The sequence below is a fragment of the Pimephales promelas genome, chromosome 11 (genome assembly GCF_988280905.1).
Source record: "Pimephales promelas chromosome 11, fPimPro1.hap1.1, whole genome shotgun sequence".
Lineage (NCBI taxonomy): Eukaryota > Metazoa > Chordata > Actinopteri > Cypriniformes > Leuciscidae > Pimephales > Pimephales promelas.
Window position 1 is genome coordinate 34,137,696 of NC_142779.1, and position 19,284 is coordinate 34,156,979.

The 19,284-nt window shown below is 37.9% G+C and overlaps 1 protein-coding gene across 1 annotated transcript in view; it reads right to left on the reverse strand.

The window, feature by feature from the left end:
* The window catches only part of wdr11 (WD repeat domain 11), a 120,377-nt gene that overhangs the window by 76,073 nt on the left and 25,020 nt on the right, over positions 1–19,284 (reverse strand). Inside the window, exons 5-6 of the mRNA XM_089117318.1 lie at positions 18,563–18,755; positions 1,661–1,826 (exon numbers count right to left, since the gene is read on the reverse strand). Coding sequence (XP_088973444.1) covers positions 1,661–1,826; positions 18,563–18,755 — 359 coding nt within the window. The remainder of the gene's footprint in view (positions 1–1,660; positions 1,827–18,562; positions 18,756–19,284) is intronic.

Consider the following 19,284-nt stretch of genomic DNA (forward strand, 5'->3'; position numbering starts at 1 on the left):
ACTTGATACCCATGGCAGTCGGTACTGAGAGAGTGAGAGAGCCGCTGTTTTGCATGTCATTCAGCCGTAAATGTTTGAATCGGAATATATAAATAGTCTCTGATCAGACCCAGATGACGAAGAGAATCCGGCAGAATAAACACAAATGAGAATGGACCAGTACGTCTCGGTGTGGTTATTTGATACATTTATGTACTTATAGAGTTGTAATCGCGTTCCCTTTGAAATTATGGATGTGAAAAACACACACACATACACACACAAACACTTACGCTGGCACAATTTTTTGAAACTAAATACACATTCTGTGATAAAGTTTGCTACGTACAAGCGAAATTACATTTATGCGAGGGACCCATCGCATCATGCTTCTGTGGCAAATGTTACAGAACAAGAACATATATGCAGTTTTAATACAATATCTTTAAAAATATATATATTTAGAAGTGTGTGGTTACACGCTATACAAACAAGGTATAGACAGACATCCTACGACGACAACAACTTTAGACGCATTTGTTGTTGAATTGGACTGAAATGACTATTTGCTCAAAAATCATAAAATACACTTACTGGAGGTGAGTACAGTAGACGACGATCCACACTTGAGGATTAACTTTTAAGTCACAACAATAGGATTAACCCACGACAGAACACTTATGATTCCAAGAGACATTAATGGAGGATGGTGTACAGATCACCGAGTGCGGGGTCTATGCCACAACCACACTGTCAATCAAACCCCTTGCTCAATTCTACGTCACAAAGCGCTGAATCTTAGAACAGTTTGTTCTGAGACAGTGCTTATGATTTATTGAGATTGTAAAAAACCACTGGGTAGATTTTTATCATTCTAGGGTGGTTTTGCTCACACACTGCCAACACACATTTATGTTCAAACACCATGTAAAAGTGAATTTTCCATAATAATTGCCCTTTAAGTGAACGCAAACACAAAAACACAAAACACATAATCTGTGCGTACATTCGGTCTTAAAGTGACAGGATCCTAATAATCCTGCTAATGTCTGCATTTTTAATGTTAACCAAACAACAAATGACAAAGAAAAAAGACTCAGTGGTCTTGAACTTTAAAAGGATATGAAGAATATACGGTCTTATTTATTTGATTAGCCTACTTTATTTAATTTCGGTACCTGAAAACTATTAGACCTGGCTGACGAGCATGGTTTATTTTATAATCTGTATGTATTGTTTTGTATTTATTTGTGCTTTAAATTTGATTGTTTGCTCTTATTACTGACTGTAATTGACTTGTAGGATGTAGGATATTACATTTATATTAGTTAACCAATTAGTTTTAGCTGTGGTATCAAATTTGAATAGAGGAAAGTGAATTTTCACTGGTATTTAAGATTTAGGTGTCATAACGGCCTGTTTTTGTGTCATGGCTGATAAAAAATATATTTTTGGCTGGTAAATTTTCTTTTGTGGCAGGTGAGACAAAAAATGTGTTTTGTACTGTACCGAGATACCAGTATCTGTTCTGATTGGTAGAGATACATCATCTACAACTTTGTCAGACATCCCAATGTAGTTCATTAAACACACAAAAAAAATCACTTTATCAAACTAAAAAAGATACCCGTTCTATTAAAAGCATGCAGTCTATTACATTTGTGCTCACACACACACAAACCTGTATAAAAGGCACTCCGGAGCGCTCGATGGCGACCACTCCGACGGTTTGACTGAGCTCCAGGTCTAGGATGAGGATTTCTCTGGGGTACAACAGCAGCATGTGGTTCCTCTTGGATGGCAGATATGACAGCTGGAGACAGTCATTAAGAGTCACTGCTTCAGCCCTGGAAACACACATACACACATCGCCAGGTCATACTTAAACATCAATTTATCCCGTACAATTCTACAACACAAATCAGATCACTATGCATCTTTATCCAAAGGTGTTCAATGGTAAATGGTCTTGCGTAGTCAATTGCTGTGGGGTAATTGGTGTAGTCACTATTTTACTTCTTGATCTTTTTGTGCTTCTCAATTAAAGGGTTAGTTCACCCAAAAATTTAAAATTCTGTCATCATTTAATCACTCTCATTGTTCCAAACCCATAAGACTTTCGTTCATCTTCAGAACACAAATGAAAATATTAATGAAATCTGTGAGAGATTTCTGTCCCTCCATTGACAGCTACGCTACTACCACTTTGCCGCTTCAAAAAGTTCATAAATAGATATAGAGCGGTGGAAGAACAATTGTGGATTTGTTTTTTAATTCCATGTAAAATACAGCAAACATCCAGTGTCTGCATGTATGATGTTGGATAATTATCACAGCATTCTAATAAAATGCTGGGTTGTTTTAACTCAAATTTGGGTCAAATATGGACAAATTTTTAATGACATTTTTAACCCAACTTTTGGGTTTGTCTACATTTGACCCCGAGTTGGGTTAAAACAACCCAGCATTTTTAGAGTGTATGTCTTGATTTAGCATTGTTACTGGTGGTGTGATTTAAATGTATTAATTTAGCAAGGATTGCATTAAATTGATCAAAAGCTGCAGCAGACATTTATAACGTTACAAAAGTTTCATATTTCAAAGAAATGCTGTTCTTTTGAACTTTCTAGTCATCAAATAATCCTGGAAAAAAATATGTATCGCAGTTTACACAAAAATAAGAAATAATGTTTCTTGAGCAGCAAATCGGCATATTAAAGTGAAGTCACTGGAGGATGTTTTCAATTAATCGATTTTTATTGTTCGTTTTTCCCATTTTCGTTTATTATTTGTTGTTGCAGCCCTGGAAATGATAATTTCTCCCTCTGAAAAATGGTACATAACAACCCTGACACACACTAATGTTGTCTCTGGGAGAGCCGTAGATGAAACAAACAAAAGCATGTATAAATTGCACATGCTGTGATCCAGTTGCTTTCAAAATCCATGAATGAAAAAATACAGATGGGGAAAAAAGAAATGCAAAATTGTTTCTAGAACAAAAAAACCAACAACAACAACAAAAAAATATGTAAAAACAGCTATTAACCCTCAATTCATTATGACTTCGATACTATGTGACCATTCCTGGTCTACATATTACTTATTAATTGTTAATATTATTATTAAAGACACAATATGTAGGATTTTTGTATTAAAATATCCAAAAACCACTAGCACAGTGTTATATATTTTGTTGACTTGAGTACTAACATTTAACGTTTGCAACAATGTTACAATCCAGAGAAATCGGCTATTTTAACCAGACTCTTCTCATTGTGTCTTATTGCCTTTGATTTCTGGTTTAACTTCTGTAAAAAAAAAAAAAAAACCCAAAGGAACAAAGTAGGAACTTTTAATCGCAATAGACATAAACAACATAACGAAAGGAGCGCCAGCGGTCGACTGTGGCATATAAGCAGTTAAAGCAGTGATATTCAGACATTCAGTTTGGAGTTCAGGAGATTAGCCGTTTCTCAATATGCGTACTTGTCTGTACTTGTGTTCTTGTGGACTTGTGAAACGTCATCAGTCGCTGCCGAAGTACTGTTCCGATTCAAAGTTCGCATTTAGCCAAATCCACTTCAAATCCCCGGATGTGTTCTTGATCCGCCCCGTTTACCGAGGATGCATCGGGAGGTGACTTGTGTGGACTTGAGATAGCCAGGTAATCCAGAATGCACCTCGCACCAACCAGCAAGCGTCAATAGGAGCGGAGAAAATCCGCGAAATATCAAAATACTACTGTTATTGAGTCATGAAATGTAATTTTAAGAGTGTTTCAGGCGAGAATGTGGTTGTTTAAATCTCAAATCTGTAGTTTATTTATAAAGATAGCGCCTATCTGAAAAATGCATCTGACGTTTTCGGATTTCTGACATCCAAGCCTTCAGTGGACACTCAGCGAGATCAACCCCGACTGGAACAGCTTATCCTCGGCTAGTGCTTCTGACGTTTGCCGCCGGCTCTGATCTCTCTAGTCTAGTGGATAAACCTTGACGTATAATTCGTCTTGTGTATAAGTCTATCTTTGGTCTCATTAAACTATAGTTTGTTCCATGGCGCAAAAAAATAAATAAATAAATAAATAAAAAAATTAGGTTTCATGGCTATTTAACTTCAACAACTTTTTTTATATTATCTTCACTATATGAACAATAAAATAAAATGACATAACCCTGTCTCTGTTTGATAAATGTCAATAAAAATCAATGTTTCATATTTTTAAAATGAAAACAAAAATATCATCTTCAGTTTGTTATAAATATATGCAGTAAAGAGAATTGCGTTGCCTGAACCACATGGCCATTAGACTAATAGGCTATGTTGTTTTTTGTTAATGAAAAGAGTCAGAGGGGTGTTTTATAACATATTTCGTTTTATTGTTGACGAAAAGATGCAGAGTTGTAGCAAATTTCGTTTTATTGTTGCCTAAAATGTAGAGTAGAGCGTGCTGAGTGACGCGATTTGCAGAAGAACTGGACTTGCGTCCTCGCATCCTCGGGAGTTCGTTCTCCTGAGTCGAACTTGCAAGTCTGAACTACCAAGGACGCAAGTCCGAAGTCTGCGTACTTGGTATTGAGAAACGGCTATTGTCTTAACCAGGACCACACCCCTAAATGCATTGAAGCAACTGCCATGTGATTGGTTGATTAGATAATTGCATTAATGAGAAATTGAACAGGTGTTCCTAATAATCCTTTAGGTGAATGTATATATATATATATAAAACTTATTTGATTAAAAAATACTTTTTAAATATTCATAAAGGAATAAATAAAATCAATTGTATGTTTGTAATTTTTATGCAATTTTCAATTAACTAAATATAGCTTTAAAACATTCAAGTAAACAGTCAGTAATGACCAAGAAACAAATTACAAGCAATAAACAAAGTGCGGCCCAATGTGAAAATAAACCAAACCATGTTTGTGTACTTTGTTTGTGTACTCTGTACTTTGTTGCAGTGTATGAAAAAATGACCTGAGTTTGGAAACCTTTAAAAATGTATTAATTGTTTCATTTTGTAAAAATAAACAAATCAACAAAGTACTCTTATAGCAATGCACATATATTTAATAAATGACAAAAATCTGTCCAAATCATATGCGGTGAATCTCAATAAATATTTCTATGTCACATTTGATCACATGAGTCCAAGAAAAGAAGCCAGCCTGAACAGCATGCGTGAGAAAATATTCTTGCAGTCTCCCTAGTCCCTAGTTATTTGTATGGACATTTTAAAATTACCAGGCTAAAAATGCCAGTGCAAGAGAGAAAAATCATGATTAAAGGATTTGTGTGGAACTAAAAGAGCACAAAGTCAGTCAGGGTTGGCAGGGAGTACGTGGTTGGCAGCAAGCGTGGGATTGGTCAGGTCTCAGATCTGTGCTTATATAAGCATCTGTGGTCATCCATAATAGTGTCCCCTAAGCTAAGTCTATCATTCTTCTTCACTCCTACATGCGCATTCAGAAGAACACAAGCATGCCTGTGCTCACTCACATACACTTGTTCTTTTTGAACAAACACTTTGTCTATTTTACGCTACAGAGGGAAGTTGTGTCTAAAAAGGGCCCTCGAGCTTGTGTGGCCTTCGCGAAGAGAAAAAAACAGCGACAGATATGAGGCTTTATTCCATAACGAGGAAAAAATACACACTACCCACAGTGACAGCATCATTAAAACCCAAAGTCAAGGCTGACCCAACTATCATCCTTGTTTACAAAGTTGTTTGTAACAAAGTGGGCAGAGTGAATTGAAAAAATAATGATTACAGCTAAAAATACACAGATATTATATCCCCTTTGATAGGTTCACTTCATTAGCAGCTGATTCTATGGGTACCGATAGTCTGAAGCCTGTATAGACACGCCAATCCATTGTATTGTATGGTCAAACCATGTCATCACGCCTTAGATTTCTTCTTTAAGAAGAGATTTATATTCAAAGTTATTTCATTGCTATTATTGGTACTTCAGCAACTGCATTTGAGCAGGATTTCACATTCTCCTTGTGGCAAAGTGCAAGATCTTAGATGCAGACTGATATACTACTAATACAGCTGCCTCTGACTTCACCAATGACATTGGTTCGGTGCACCTGATGTATATTAGCATACCAGCAATCGAGGATAAGTTCCCTGGCTTCTTCCTGGAAGTTACGACGTCAGCTGCCATCAAAACCTCGCAGGATAGGGAACTCTAAGGCCATGTGTCCACCAAAGTGTTGCATATTGGCATATTTTCTCAATTGTTTTCAATGGGAGCGCCACAATTTTTTAATGCCATGAGCTTAACGAGGCGCTAAGCGTTTTTATCACGCTGAAGCGCCCGGCGTTTTTTACTGGTCGCCAAGAGTTGAAAAATGTTCAACTTTGGGTAAACCATCCAATCACAGTGGAGGAGGGGCGGGACTAATACCACACCGACCGACTGTCACAACATTTTTTTCTGTACAACGACATCAACCAGCAGAGCTAACCGAACAAAATGGATGAAAAATACATTTTTAGTATGAAACTAATTATCTGCGAAATCAGATACAAGTAGCCTGTGAGGTAGATATTCTGTAGCAACAAAACGTCTGGACGGAAAAAACACTGCGCTGCCAAAACGCTCTCAAGTGCACACAGCTAGGCGTTTCCATCAGAGCGTTTAGCGTTTTCAGCTGGCTAAAACGCTTTGGTGGATAAACGACCTAACATGGCAGCTGGTAATGCTCTGTAGTTACAAAGCAGAGATATTCTCAAGAACTTGGATGAAGGAGCTGGTTTGACCCCTGAGGCAGTCAAAGAGCAGTCAATTAATCGAATTTAATCACAATCATGATTTTGGCTTCCATGATCAAATTTGCGTGATCGAGCGATATTAAAAATGCGTAATTCCGTTCATAGAATACTCCATATAAAAGTTTGTTGGGGTTTTTTTTGCAAAGCTCCACAAGCCACTGTCTGATCACGTGCCTCCATGGGCCAATCAGAGTTGTTCCCAACAACTTAGTTTCTAGATATAGACAGTCACAGAGGACTGAGAAACATGAGTAAAAACCCACAATAAATAGCAGTCAGTTATAAAGGCCTGTTAATAATAATAATAATAATAATAATAATAATTAATAATAAAAAAAAACGTCATTTTTAAAAAAAACGCCGATGTGAAGTAGTGTAAGCTGGTGTGAGCAGATCGCAAATCTCGCGCATGCGTCGTGGAAATCTAAGGAAGTCTTCCTTTCTAAGGAAGAAAAGAAATAGTTGAATAAACTCGTTATTTTGGTTTGTTTTTTCGCACAAAAAGTATTCGCGTCGCTTGATAAACATATAGTTGAGCCACGGTAGTCACTTGGGATATTTAAACATTTTCTTCATTGACTTTCTGGGCCGTCAAGAGGCAGTCCCTTAGGAGCCAATGTGGTACTTATACAGCTCTCAAATTTAATCAAAAATATCTTCATTTGTGTTCCGAAGACGAACGAAGGTCTTACGGGGTTGGTACAGCATGGGGGTGAGTAATTAATGACTTAATTTTCATTTTTGGGTGAACTAACCCTTTAAAATGATATGAAATCCAGTGGTGTAATGTATTCTCTGGAAATGAGTGTTGAATAGGTTTATATCATGAGGGCAATTCATTATTCATATCTTATTTACTACACTCTTCAAGGAAATGGGCCCAACTGATCCCCATGGTGAGACTGCAAAAAAGAAAAAGACCTTGGGGAGTTTCTTCAAGACTGCTGAGGGAGCCACAAAAAGACTCAGTCCTCTCCAAGAACAACAAGCTATATCTTCTGAGCTACAGTCGTACATACAATCAGTGTTTCCCAACCCTGTTCCTGGCGGCACACCAACACTGCGTGTTTTCTTTGTCTCCCTTATCAAACACACCTGATTCAACCCATCAGCTCATAATCAGATGGGTTAATGAGCTGATGGGTTGAATCGGGTGTGTTTGATTAGGGAGACAAAGAAAACACGCAGTGTTGGTGTGCCGCCAGGAACAGGGTTGGGAAACACTGCGCTAGACAGTGAGGAGGACCCGCTTGACTGGTGAAGGGAACATCAGAGACTCTTCCCACGTCTCTTAAAACTGGCGGAGAAATACTTATGCATCCCGGCTAAAAGTTCTCCCTTTGAGAAGGGGAGGATGTGGTGACAAGCCAGAAAATGTTGACAGTCTAGTGTTTCTTTCCAAAAACCTGTAAACTAGTCTTTTCTGCATGAAATTTTCACATTTGGTAACATTCTGTTATGGAATATTTGTTTTTAATTGATTGTAAAATATACGTGCGCAGAAAGTTGCTTCTTGGTTATCTGGAAAACTTGCAACGCTTTTTTAAATTTCGTTTAAAGATCCTATTTTTTTTCATTTAGCACTCCACTTCAGAAGCTACATACGATATTTACATGTTTCCCAGAAGACAAAATAAGTGCAATTTACCACAAGCATCCGATTCAAGAAGTTTTGATGCAACCTAATGCATCATGTTTCCTTCTTTAGCATCAGTGAATGTTTTCACCTTTTGTAAAAGTTTAATCTCCTTCAATTGTCCTTAGTGTGAAAAGATATATCTCAAAATCACATATTCACTGTCGTAACGAGTTCAAATTTGCAGATTATGCTAAAAAAACAAAAACAAAGAATGTGCAGGACCTGTCAAGTGCTCATGACAAACAAGGGACTCATGAACTACCACAAAACATCAAAACAGTCTCTGACCATCCAGATAAGAAGACGCAGTATGAAGATTCAAGGATATGTACTTTTGAACCTGTTCATTTGTGTAAATTAAGTTATAACTTTGTAAAGTGCTTACAACACACTTCACAAATGTGTCGAGCGTGAACTCATGAACCTGCATGTGACAAATGGCCTGCAATGAATTATTTGCCTCCACATTGTGCTTTAAAATGCTATGCACGCCTAGTTGTAGATTATACCTTGTTTTAATCATCCCTGACTTTATGACAAGATTCAACAACATAAATAACTGCACAGCACACCTATTAAATGTGTAAAACTACGGCGTAGTGGTATGCCTGCCGTCTAGCCAACAGGAAAATGTCTTGACATTTACCATGCTACTTGAATTTATTCTAAATAACAAATGCATATGGGTCTACATAAGTTGCACTAATGTCCTAAATTTGTTCCTGTGAACATGAATTTTTTTGTTCAATTATCCAACAACTGCAAAACAATAATTTATGTTACTGATGAAATGCATTAAATGTATCAGGTCTGACCACAAATAGTGGAAATGACCCACGAGAGGATCAGTGCCAGAGTGCACTACACAAATAAGGAGAGGGTATTCAGTTGCCAGGTCAAGAAGTGCTAAAGTTGACGTTTAACATCTCATATTTTCTAAAAATACAGAGCCAGTGGCTTTGACTCTCAGTTTTACAACTTTACCTGGCTGAGACGGTAACACTTTATAATAACTGCACGCTATTAATCATTAGTTAAGCATGAGTAAACAGTTAATACATCATTTATAAAACATTAATAGACATTAATATGCAGTTTATAAATATAGCTATACATGCTTTTTTCTTGATTTATAAGCATATCTATAATGCATTTAATGATTGTATTTTCATACTTTGTTAATGATCAATTAATAATTTCTAAATGAAGTATAATATTATTTGCAAACCAGTTGTTTAAGAGTTGTCATTCATTCATAAGACCACTTAGAAAGTGTAAGTAAATGTAGCAAATACAGGTAGTTATAAAGCATTTAGTAGTGGTTAGTTAACTATTTTTGTGAGCTAATCTAAAGTGAGGACTATTCATGCTTTGTAAAGCATTTATAAAGGTGATTTAAAGGCTCGTCAATCTTCTAAACAGTAAAATGTAACAAACACAACGCAGTGATACAGAACATAGAAATATTTAACAGCCTTTAAAAATGCTTTACAAGGCATGACTAGTCCTCACTTTAGATGAGCTCACGAACATAGTTAACTGATCACTACTAAATGCTTTATAACTACCCAAATTAACCCTTAATTACAGCATTAATACATGTTAATAAAGCATTTATTAACACATTAAGTAACCATCACTATATGTCTGAATAATAAGATGTATGAATGTACATTTAAATAGTTTATTAATCATTTACTTACTCGCTCTAATTAATCGTATGAACCACGGAAAACTCTTAAATAACTGGTTCATAAAAAATGCAATTCTTCATTTAGAAATGATAAATTGATCATTAATAAAGGATGAAAATACAATTAATAAACAAATTATAGATATGCTTATAAATCAAGAAGAAAGCATTTATAGCTGTATTTATGAACTGCTTATTAATGTCTATTAATGCTTTATGAATGATGAAGTAATGGTTTACTCATGCTTAACTAATGATTATTAGCGTGTAGTTATTATAAAGTGTTACCGCTGAGACATCCTTACTATGTCAAAATCATTGTGCTCCCACGATGCAGCTTGCTACTGGCTTTGTGGGACAGCCATATATACAAACTACAGGCTAGATACATTAAAAAGGCATAAGATTACAGCTATCCATAAAGCACCAGAAGAAAAGTACAAATGCATTAGAGAAGGTAAAAGTTGTTTTTAAAAAATCATTATTTTGTGGCTTTAGGGAAAAACATAGACATGGACCAAATGGACCACATGGTTCTTGAAGGCTGCTTCAAAATAATATATGAATGCCTGAAGCAAAAGTGGCCTCACCACACCAGTTATGAGCCCATTATTTCCTTGTGCAAGCGATCGGGCTGAGCTTATTTTGACGGCTTGAATGTAAATATTGCAGCCATTTACTTTGATTTATTTAAAATTAAACATTTCTGCATAATTGTCCTACCAAGTAGGTCAGCTTTATTACTTTTCTGCCCCTAGGTCAGTGCCAACACCAAATATACAGTACGAGCAGCCATATAATTGACGAAATGGTGGAAATCATTGGCCAGATTTGAGATGAACAGAGTGGCAGAGTTGTCCAAATCTCCAGTGTGGGGATTAATGGATGATGAGACCACTGACATCTCTGTCACTAAGCAATTGGGTCTAGTTGTGAGGTGAGATTACTTCATACAATTAAATAAAACTGACTCTTAAATTTACTGAAAATATATTTTTCATATAGTTTTTTGGGGAAACGCTGTAGTAAGAAGTTCTGCATTTGGTTGAAGTGTGTGCCAAGGAAGCTGCAGCTTTGGGAAATGGACTGCACTTACATTTGCATTCACAGACCCAATGGCCACCAAAGCGCTTTACATTTTGCCTCACATTCACTCACTCATTCATACACCGACGGCCTTCAAGGCGCCATCCAGCTCGTCTAGGGTTAGGCGTCTTGCTCATGTACACTTCGACTCTTGGTCAGGTGGAACCCGAGGATTGAACCATCAACTTCTGATTTGTAGGCAACCTCCATGAACCACTGAGCCACTGCCAACCTACAATTGCTTTGTACGACATCATATATGACAAGGCGCTACCGACCAACAAGCTAGTGACAAAGCAGCAGTAATGATTGGCTTTTACCTTTAGTTTAGGTATTTGATGAGATTGTTAAAAGGATCATTTTTAATTCTTTTATGGAGAAAAACTGGAGTGGGAAAGAGGCTCCAGGACTCTTTCCCTGGCCTGATAACTGTGCATTGTGTGGCACATCGCCTCAATCTGGCTGTGTCAGACTGCATTAAAGGGTTAGTTCACCCAAAAATGAAAATTCTGTCAGTATTTACTCACCCTCATGTTGTTCCAACCCCGTAAGACCTTCGTTCATCTTCGGAACACAAATTAAGATATTTAAGATATTAAGATCGCTCCTGCATACAGTCCATAGGCTTCTTGAGGGACTGGCTCTTGCTGTCCTCGAAAAGTCATTAAAGACATCGTTAAAATAGTCCAAGTGACTACAGGGGCTCAATCTTAAGTTTATCAAACGACGAGAACACTTTTGTGCGCAAAAAAAACAACAAAAATAACGACTTTATTTCAACTATTCGTTTATTTCTCCCTCTGCGCGAGTCAGGTTACTAGTTTAATAGCGTAAGCTTCTGTTATTGTACGTCACACGCATCACACACACATGACCAGCGTCGGCCAATAGTGAGCCTACGTGTGACGTAGCTTTACGCAATCACACTACGTTAACTGACTTACAGGCTCATGGAGAAGGAAGTGAATAGTTGAAATAAAGTCGTTATTTTTGTTGTTTTTTTGCGCACAAAAGTGTTCTCGTCGTTTGATGAACTTAAGATTGAGCCCCTGTAGTCACTTGGACTATTTTAACGATGTCTTTAATGACTTTTCGGGGACAGCAAGAGCCAGTCCCTCAAGAAGCCTATGGACTGTATGCAGGAGCGATCTTAATATCTTAAATATCTTAATTTGTGTTCCGAAGATGAACGAAGGTCTTACGGGGTTGGAACAACATGAGTGTGAGTAAATACTGACAGAATTTTCATTTTTGGGTGAACTAACCCTTTAGGGGCAGAGAGGACACCCATACCTCGTGAAATGCGTCAGGACTGTTCAATCTTCTGGTTCGACCAGGCCTCCAGCAACAGCATCAGCAGTATAAATCACAGAACAGCGCAAGGCGAGCATTTGTGGTTATAAAACTTAAACTTTTTATTTATTTTTGAAATGACCAATGGTTTCGCTAGATAATTCACCCTTATTCATCGTCTGGTGTCGTTTAAAGCTGCACTGAAACTCTCATTTGGACCTTGAACCGTTTGGTTCCCATTGAAGTCCATTATATGGAGAAAAATCCTGGAATGTTTTCATCAAAAACCTTAATTTCTTTTCGACTGAAGAAAGAAAGACAAGGACATCTTGAATGACATGGGTCCAAAGTTCAAGTACAAGTCAATGCACAGACTTGTTCTTTGTTCAATTTGCACACTGAACATGAGTTTGAGTTCTTCATTTTAAACTCTAAAAGTGCAGCAAATTAAGGAATTTATCTGTTAAAATGTACAAAATGTTCTTTTATTAAACTATTTATTAAAATACCTAAAATTTGCACTTTGGAAAAGTGTTTTCTTCAGCCATGATCAGGATTTTACCACCTCGGAGGATTCGAACTCGGATTGCCCGAGTGCATGTCAGAGAAGGCTATTGTCTTCAACCATTCATTATTTAATTCCTTACTGGTTCTTATTTAAGTGGTGTAGACAAGCATATACTGTTGCTCAAATTGAGGACTAGGGATTTCAACAAACCTAATCTCAAAGGATGTATGTGCTAGAACTGACTTTCGAAACTTTTCTAATATTACTCATTTTCTTAGTGATAAAATGGGCAAAACGTTCTGGAGCCGAGCCATATAAAGAGACTATGTTTTAATTTGGGCCAGTAAACGAGAGTTTACTGCACCACACTACAAAAAAAGGGGAAAAAATGGTTATGAAAAATAAATTAGGACTGTTTTGTTGCATAACTTGACTACTATTATTAGTGGAATTGACAAAAACAATCATTTGAGCCCTTTAAAATTCACTCTACGGTTTTTTGCTCTCACTATCTATTCCATCTAAACTGCAGGACTAATGGTGAACTAATAAGTTCTGATGGGGCTTTCTTTCGGTTTGGAGGAAGGGAATCAATTCTGGGAATAACCTGAATCAATCAGTCTGCAGGAGGCAATGGGACGTGGGTTGGGGAAACCCGACTGCTAATAAGAAAGCAGTGAACAGAAGAAGAGCGAGACGAGGTGCTCCACTAAGACTTGCTATCATTCAATCAGACACTGAGAGACACGATCGATGGAAAATAAAACCACATGAAAAACTCCCACTGACATCACAGAACAAAACAATGAGCACATAGATGGAAGGAGATCTGAAAGATGAATCAAGAGGAATCAGACAAATACAGTTTGACTGACTGAATGTCAAAGGACAGAGATTGAGACAGACGGAGAGAGAAAGAGACTCATCATCTCGCTTCTGTCGGCACACGAGTCTAGCCGGAAAACATGCTGGAGCATGAAAATAAAAGTGTTCCTGTAGCTGCAGAGCACTGGGGCTGCATAATAGATGGAATATTACATAAATCAAGATGCACGGTAATCGAGATGCAGAAATCACAGGGGAAAAAAATAGGATGCGATTCTTACCTTTAGAAACAGGCGTTTCAAGCTTTATATTGCTTTTAATTGTTTGTCTATACAAGCACAGAGAAAGGCAAAAATGCTAAATAATGCCAAAATGCACATTATTCATATCAGTTATCTACTCCTTTTGGCCACCTACACATTTTACATTCATGTATTTGTTTATTGCTTCTACTCCTAACTAAAATGGACTGCCTTTTCATTGTAAAATTAATTTATCAATTGACCTATGGCTAAGCCACGCCCTCAAACGCGATGAGCCAATCACAGTGCGCAGCTAACCCAATACACTCGGACATTCTCTGCTTCCACGTCCATTGAAATGCATTGCAGTTAGTCAGTTTTCATTCGTTTCTTCTTGTCATTTTAAGTCTAAAATGGTCAAACGGTGTGCATGGGGTACATGCAACTCCGACTCTAGGTTCCCGAGAGGCTGGGCGACGGTGTGTGTTTTTTTACCCTTTCCCAATCCACATCTCAACCGAGATAAGTGTCTGCTCTGGATTGAGTTATGTGAATAAGATATGCGGGATAAAAATAAGTCAACAACGTATTTGAACATTATCTTTAAAATCGCTAATGTTAGCCTAACATTAGAAAGCGTTAATGTTAGCTTCTAGCTGCGTTGTACATCGTGTCACTTAGCTTCATTAACGTATCTGTAAATAACCGAGATAACAAATGTTAACAATGTTGTGCTGAATGATTCATGTAAATATTGTTGGTAACGATACGCGGTTTATCACGTTTACACTGTGACCTGTACATCTCTGCCTGGAGCTGAAGCTTTTCATCGACCTTCTCAACAATAAAATTATTAATATAACCCTCCAATGCATAATAAAGGCCCTTTAGGTGACTTCCAGATGATATATAATCTTTCTGTCTCCAAAAATCACCAATTGCCTCCTGTGAAATGTCTCCTATGTGACCGCTGCCATAGCGCCCGTCCCTGAACGTTGACTGTGTGTCCGAGTGAGTGGAGGGGGCGTGGCTTAGCCATAGGTCAATTCAAAATCAAAAATTTAAATAAAAACTGAATAGAAACTGAACATGATCCCAGCTGTAAGCCACGTTCGGCGAGCTTCATTTACACGCGGGATTGAAATGGTGGCTAGCAAACAAATCAATCTCTAATGCTAATTTTAATCTTGGCTTTACTTGAAGGCGCTGTGTGAGGAGCAAGTTGTGGTTTGTTGTTGTCACACTAAGGGTTAGGGGTAGGTGTAGAGGGTTGACTTTAAAACAGAATTAAGTCATATGTTGGGGTTTGGTATTCTGTTTTGCGATTTTCCACAAATTTAACAATAACCTATTCCATGAATTAGCCAGTTCTTTTGGACATGGAATCTCTCGATTTTTTTCTCAAACCCTCACTCGCATCCCCCCGGAGGGGATTATACATGTTACTGTCTTTTGTTCCCTTTAATCCTTGTATTCGCATCCTTTAGAATGGCAGTCTCATTAGTCCCAATCTTTATCTCACCACAAATAAAATGTTTACACAGTTTGAGCTGGTTGAACATGGTTAGGGTTAGGGATGCTAAGTTTATTTGTATAGCGTATTTCGCAGGTGCAGGTAATTCGGTTTCGCCAGCAGAGCATCAAATAGCTATTCTTATCTTGTGTGGGAGATAAAAATTCACTCTTCTGACCTTTTACAATCAGTGTCAAAAGGTCAGTGATTGCCCTTTCAACGCAGTGATAATTAAAATCATAATAATAATTGACCTTTCGCCGGCCCCTCCCCCAAAACGGCCATTGTCCAATCACAGATCATAGCATCATACTATGTGAGCAGGTCTGTCAAACATTGACTCCAAGCAAGATGGACCCATGGGAGATGGCTGGAGGAGTTGTGTTCTTTACGTTCTTACCGGTAAGCATTAAGGCCATTGCACACCGAGCACGAAATATTCGTATGCGTATTTTCGTGTTCGTCAGCCTAACAATTCGTCACGCATAGAAACCTTGCACACCGAGTCCGTTGCGTATTTCTTAAACCTTTGCGGGAAAAAACGCAAAAATACCAAATGGATTCGTCAAGCAGTGAGGATGATTTTTGCCCTCTCTCTTATTGAAAAGAGAAGAAAGAGAAAATATTACGTCCATCCAATCCTGAAATTGCGCCGAGAGGAAGGAGAGTTCCTTATCAAGGAGTTGCGAATTTATCCCGAGCGATTCAAAATTTACCTCAGAATGTCAGTGGGACAGTTTGATGCTTTGCTAGCGATTTTGGAGCCACATATTAAAAACAAGACCACCAATTTCCGTGAACCAATCGATTCTAAACGGAGACTGGCAGTGTGTCTGGTATGGACCTGGTATGGACCAGGTATGGACACACACACAAACACACACACCCGCGCGCGGCCCGGTGGAAGCGCTGGGCAGACAGAACAGCTATTATTGTGTAGGCTATATGTTGTCTATATATTGTGCCCAAATAATACATTAGTTATCGAATAGGCTGCTCAATCACACTTTATTCGATCCTAAATTTCAATCTGATTGAAAGGGGAGGTTTATTAGTTTCATAATCCAATATAGAGAAGAGAACATAAACACTTGATCGAATTGAAAATCGAAACTGAAAGCACGGCGCATATGATTTGAGGACGAGCTCCCCCCGGCCCAGAATTGTCAAAAGACCTCTCAAAATGCTGGCTCTGGATGCGAAAAACGCAGAAAATCGAACCCGATCCGATTAATTTTATGAGGGACGAAAGTTTCGGAGGCTGTGTGCAAGCGTGACTGACATAACGTGAGGTCGAATTTTTTTTTTTTAACGTGCGAAAATTTCGGGTACGAATTTCGGACTCAGTGTGCAATGGCCTTTAGCCTTGATAGTAGTCGTGTCTCCTTCATTGCATATTTTTACATTTTTAATATATCCATCCACTGCATACTGTAACCCCTTGTGCCTCGTGCTGGTCGTGTTTGACCATTCGTTTAACGGGCGTAGTAACAATAACTAGGGGGCGTGGCTTTTGCGAACGGTCAATTGACACGCCCCCTCCACTCACTCGGACACGCAGTCAACATTCGGGGACGGGCGCTATGGCAGCGGTCACATAGGAGACATTTCACAGGAGGCAATTGGTGGTTTTTGGAGACAGAAAGATTATATATCATCTGGAAGTCACCTAAAGGGCCTTAACTATGCATTGGAGGGTTATATTAATAATTTTATTGTTGAGAAGTTCGATGACAAGCTTCAGCTCCATGCAGAGATGTACAGGTCACAGCGTAAATTTGATAAACCGCAACCGCATCACCATTTGGTGCTACAGTATTTACATGAATCATTCAGCACAACATTGTTAACATATGTCTTCTTGGTTATATACAGATACGTTAATGAAGCTAAGTGACATGATGTACACCGCATCTAGAAGCTAACGTTAACGTTTTCTAATGTTAGGCTAACGTTAGCCTAACTTTTATGTTCAAATAAGATAACGTTCAAATACGTTGTTGACTTAACTTAGAACAGATGTAGACGTCCTTGTTTAATTTATCCACGTTTAGTGTTGTGGTCTAGCTACCGCATAACTCAATCCAGAGCAGACACTTATTTCAGTTGAGATGTGGATTGGAAAAGGGTAAAAAAACACACACCGTCGCCCAGCCTCTCGGGAACCTAGTGTCGGAGATGCATGTACCCCATGCACACCGTTTGAACATTTTAGACTTAAAATAACAAGAAAAAAACGAATGAAAACCGACTAACTGCAATGCATTTCAATGTCCGAGTGTATTGGGTTAGCTGCGCACTGTGATTGGCTCATCGCGGCTTAGCCATAGGTCAATTGCCACTGTCACCGCCGTTTTGTTGCACTTTTCCAAAACAAAAATTTCTGAAAGTATCAGTTTTAACACAACTGTCCAAATATTTTCATGACAATTTGTTGCATTATATGAAATATAGAATTGTGTAATCAAACATCAGAGAAATAAGGCTAATTTAATATGATTTTGCTTTAATTAAAAATGTAAGTTTAAGGCTGATTTGTGTCATATATTTTTGGGGGGCCCCAAAGCGATGGACCCTTCACGAAGCTGAACAAGTTTGAGAACCAATAAGGCAGAATTCATTTATGATTTTAATATCATATACACTGAACATGTTGTTAATACTGTATATTGTTTTGCATGCTGTTTTATAATATACAAATCACTGAGGTGCACTATTTGCACTAAATATAAATAGCATAACTATTTACACTGCTTTTAAAATACTGCTAATTTTATTTAATGTAAATAGACGCTGCTCGTCAAAAATACTAGATGTAGGCAAGGATCCTGAGATATTTTTCAGCCAAAGATAATCCAAGGTCAAACATGCTTCTAATGTCAAACACATACAGAAGACAGACCTGGAAATACTCACTCTCTTCCCAACTTCTCTCAAACATTCAGTATGTGCTGCTCAGAGTGCTACGGTGTTTCGGGGGTGTGCTAGACTCACGTGGGTTTCTCATTGGTGATGAGCACTTTGACCTTATTGAGGGCTTTTTTGGCACCGGTGGGTTGAGCCGCAGCAGGTTTGCTATGGGCCGGGCTGGAATGAGGACTGGCGATATAAACCTTCTTGCCTCCACTGCCCGGTGGTTTAGAGTGAGAGAAATCTGTGATGAACACTATACCCTCACTGGTCAGCACTAGGAATAAATGGCATTAGAGAAACAGTTGAGCGAATGGACAGTCACTTCATTAAACTATAAAAAAAAAACATACAGAATGCACAAAAAGCCAATTCAAACTATAAAGACAACTATAATAGAAATATAACGAATCTGCCGCTTTAAAGAGATATTTCCAGCTGCAGACCCGCAGCACCACCAGTTTTAGAAGCCCATCGCCAGAACCGGAAGTGAGGGAGAGGCGGAAATATTATTATTGCATTATAATTATTCTAGCAAGAATGTAAGGACAAAACGGGCCTGAGAGTGAGTTCCTCATTTGATACATTGTAAGTTAAATTTATACAAGATTGTTGTGATAAAACAGGCCTAGCTTGGGTTGAATTGGTCATTTTGTATAGATTTTTTAAAAAACAATGCCGAATTTTCTCTTTTTTAGATTTTGACGTTATTATTTTACACGAAAAATGCGAAATATACCTGTGAAATAAAGTATATTTTATAAAAAAAAAAACATGCGTTTTGTTTTTTTTATTAAACAATCTGC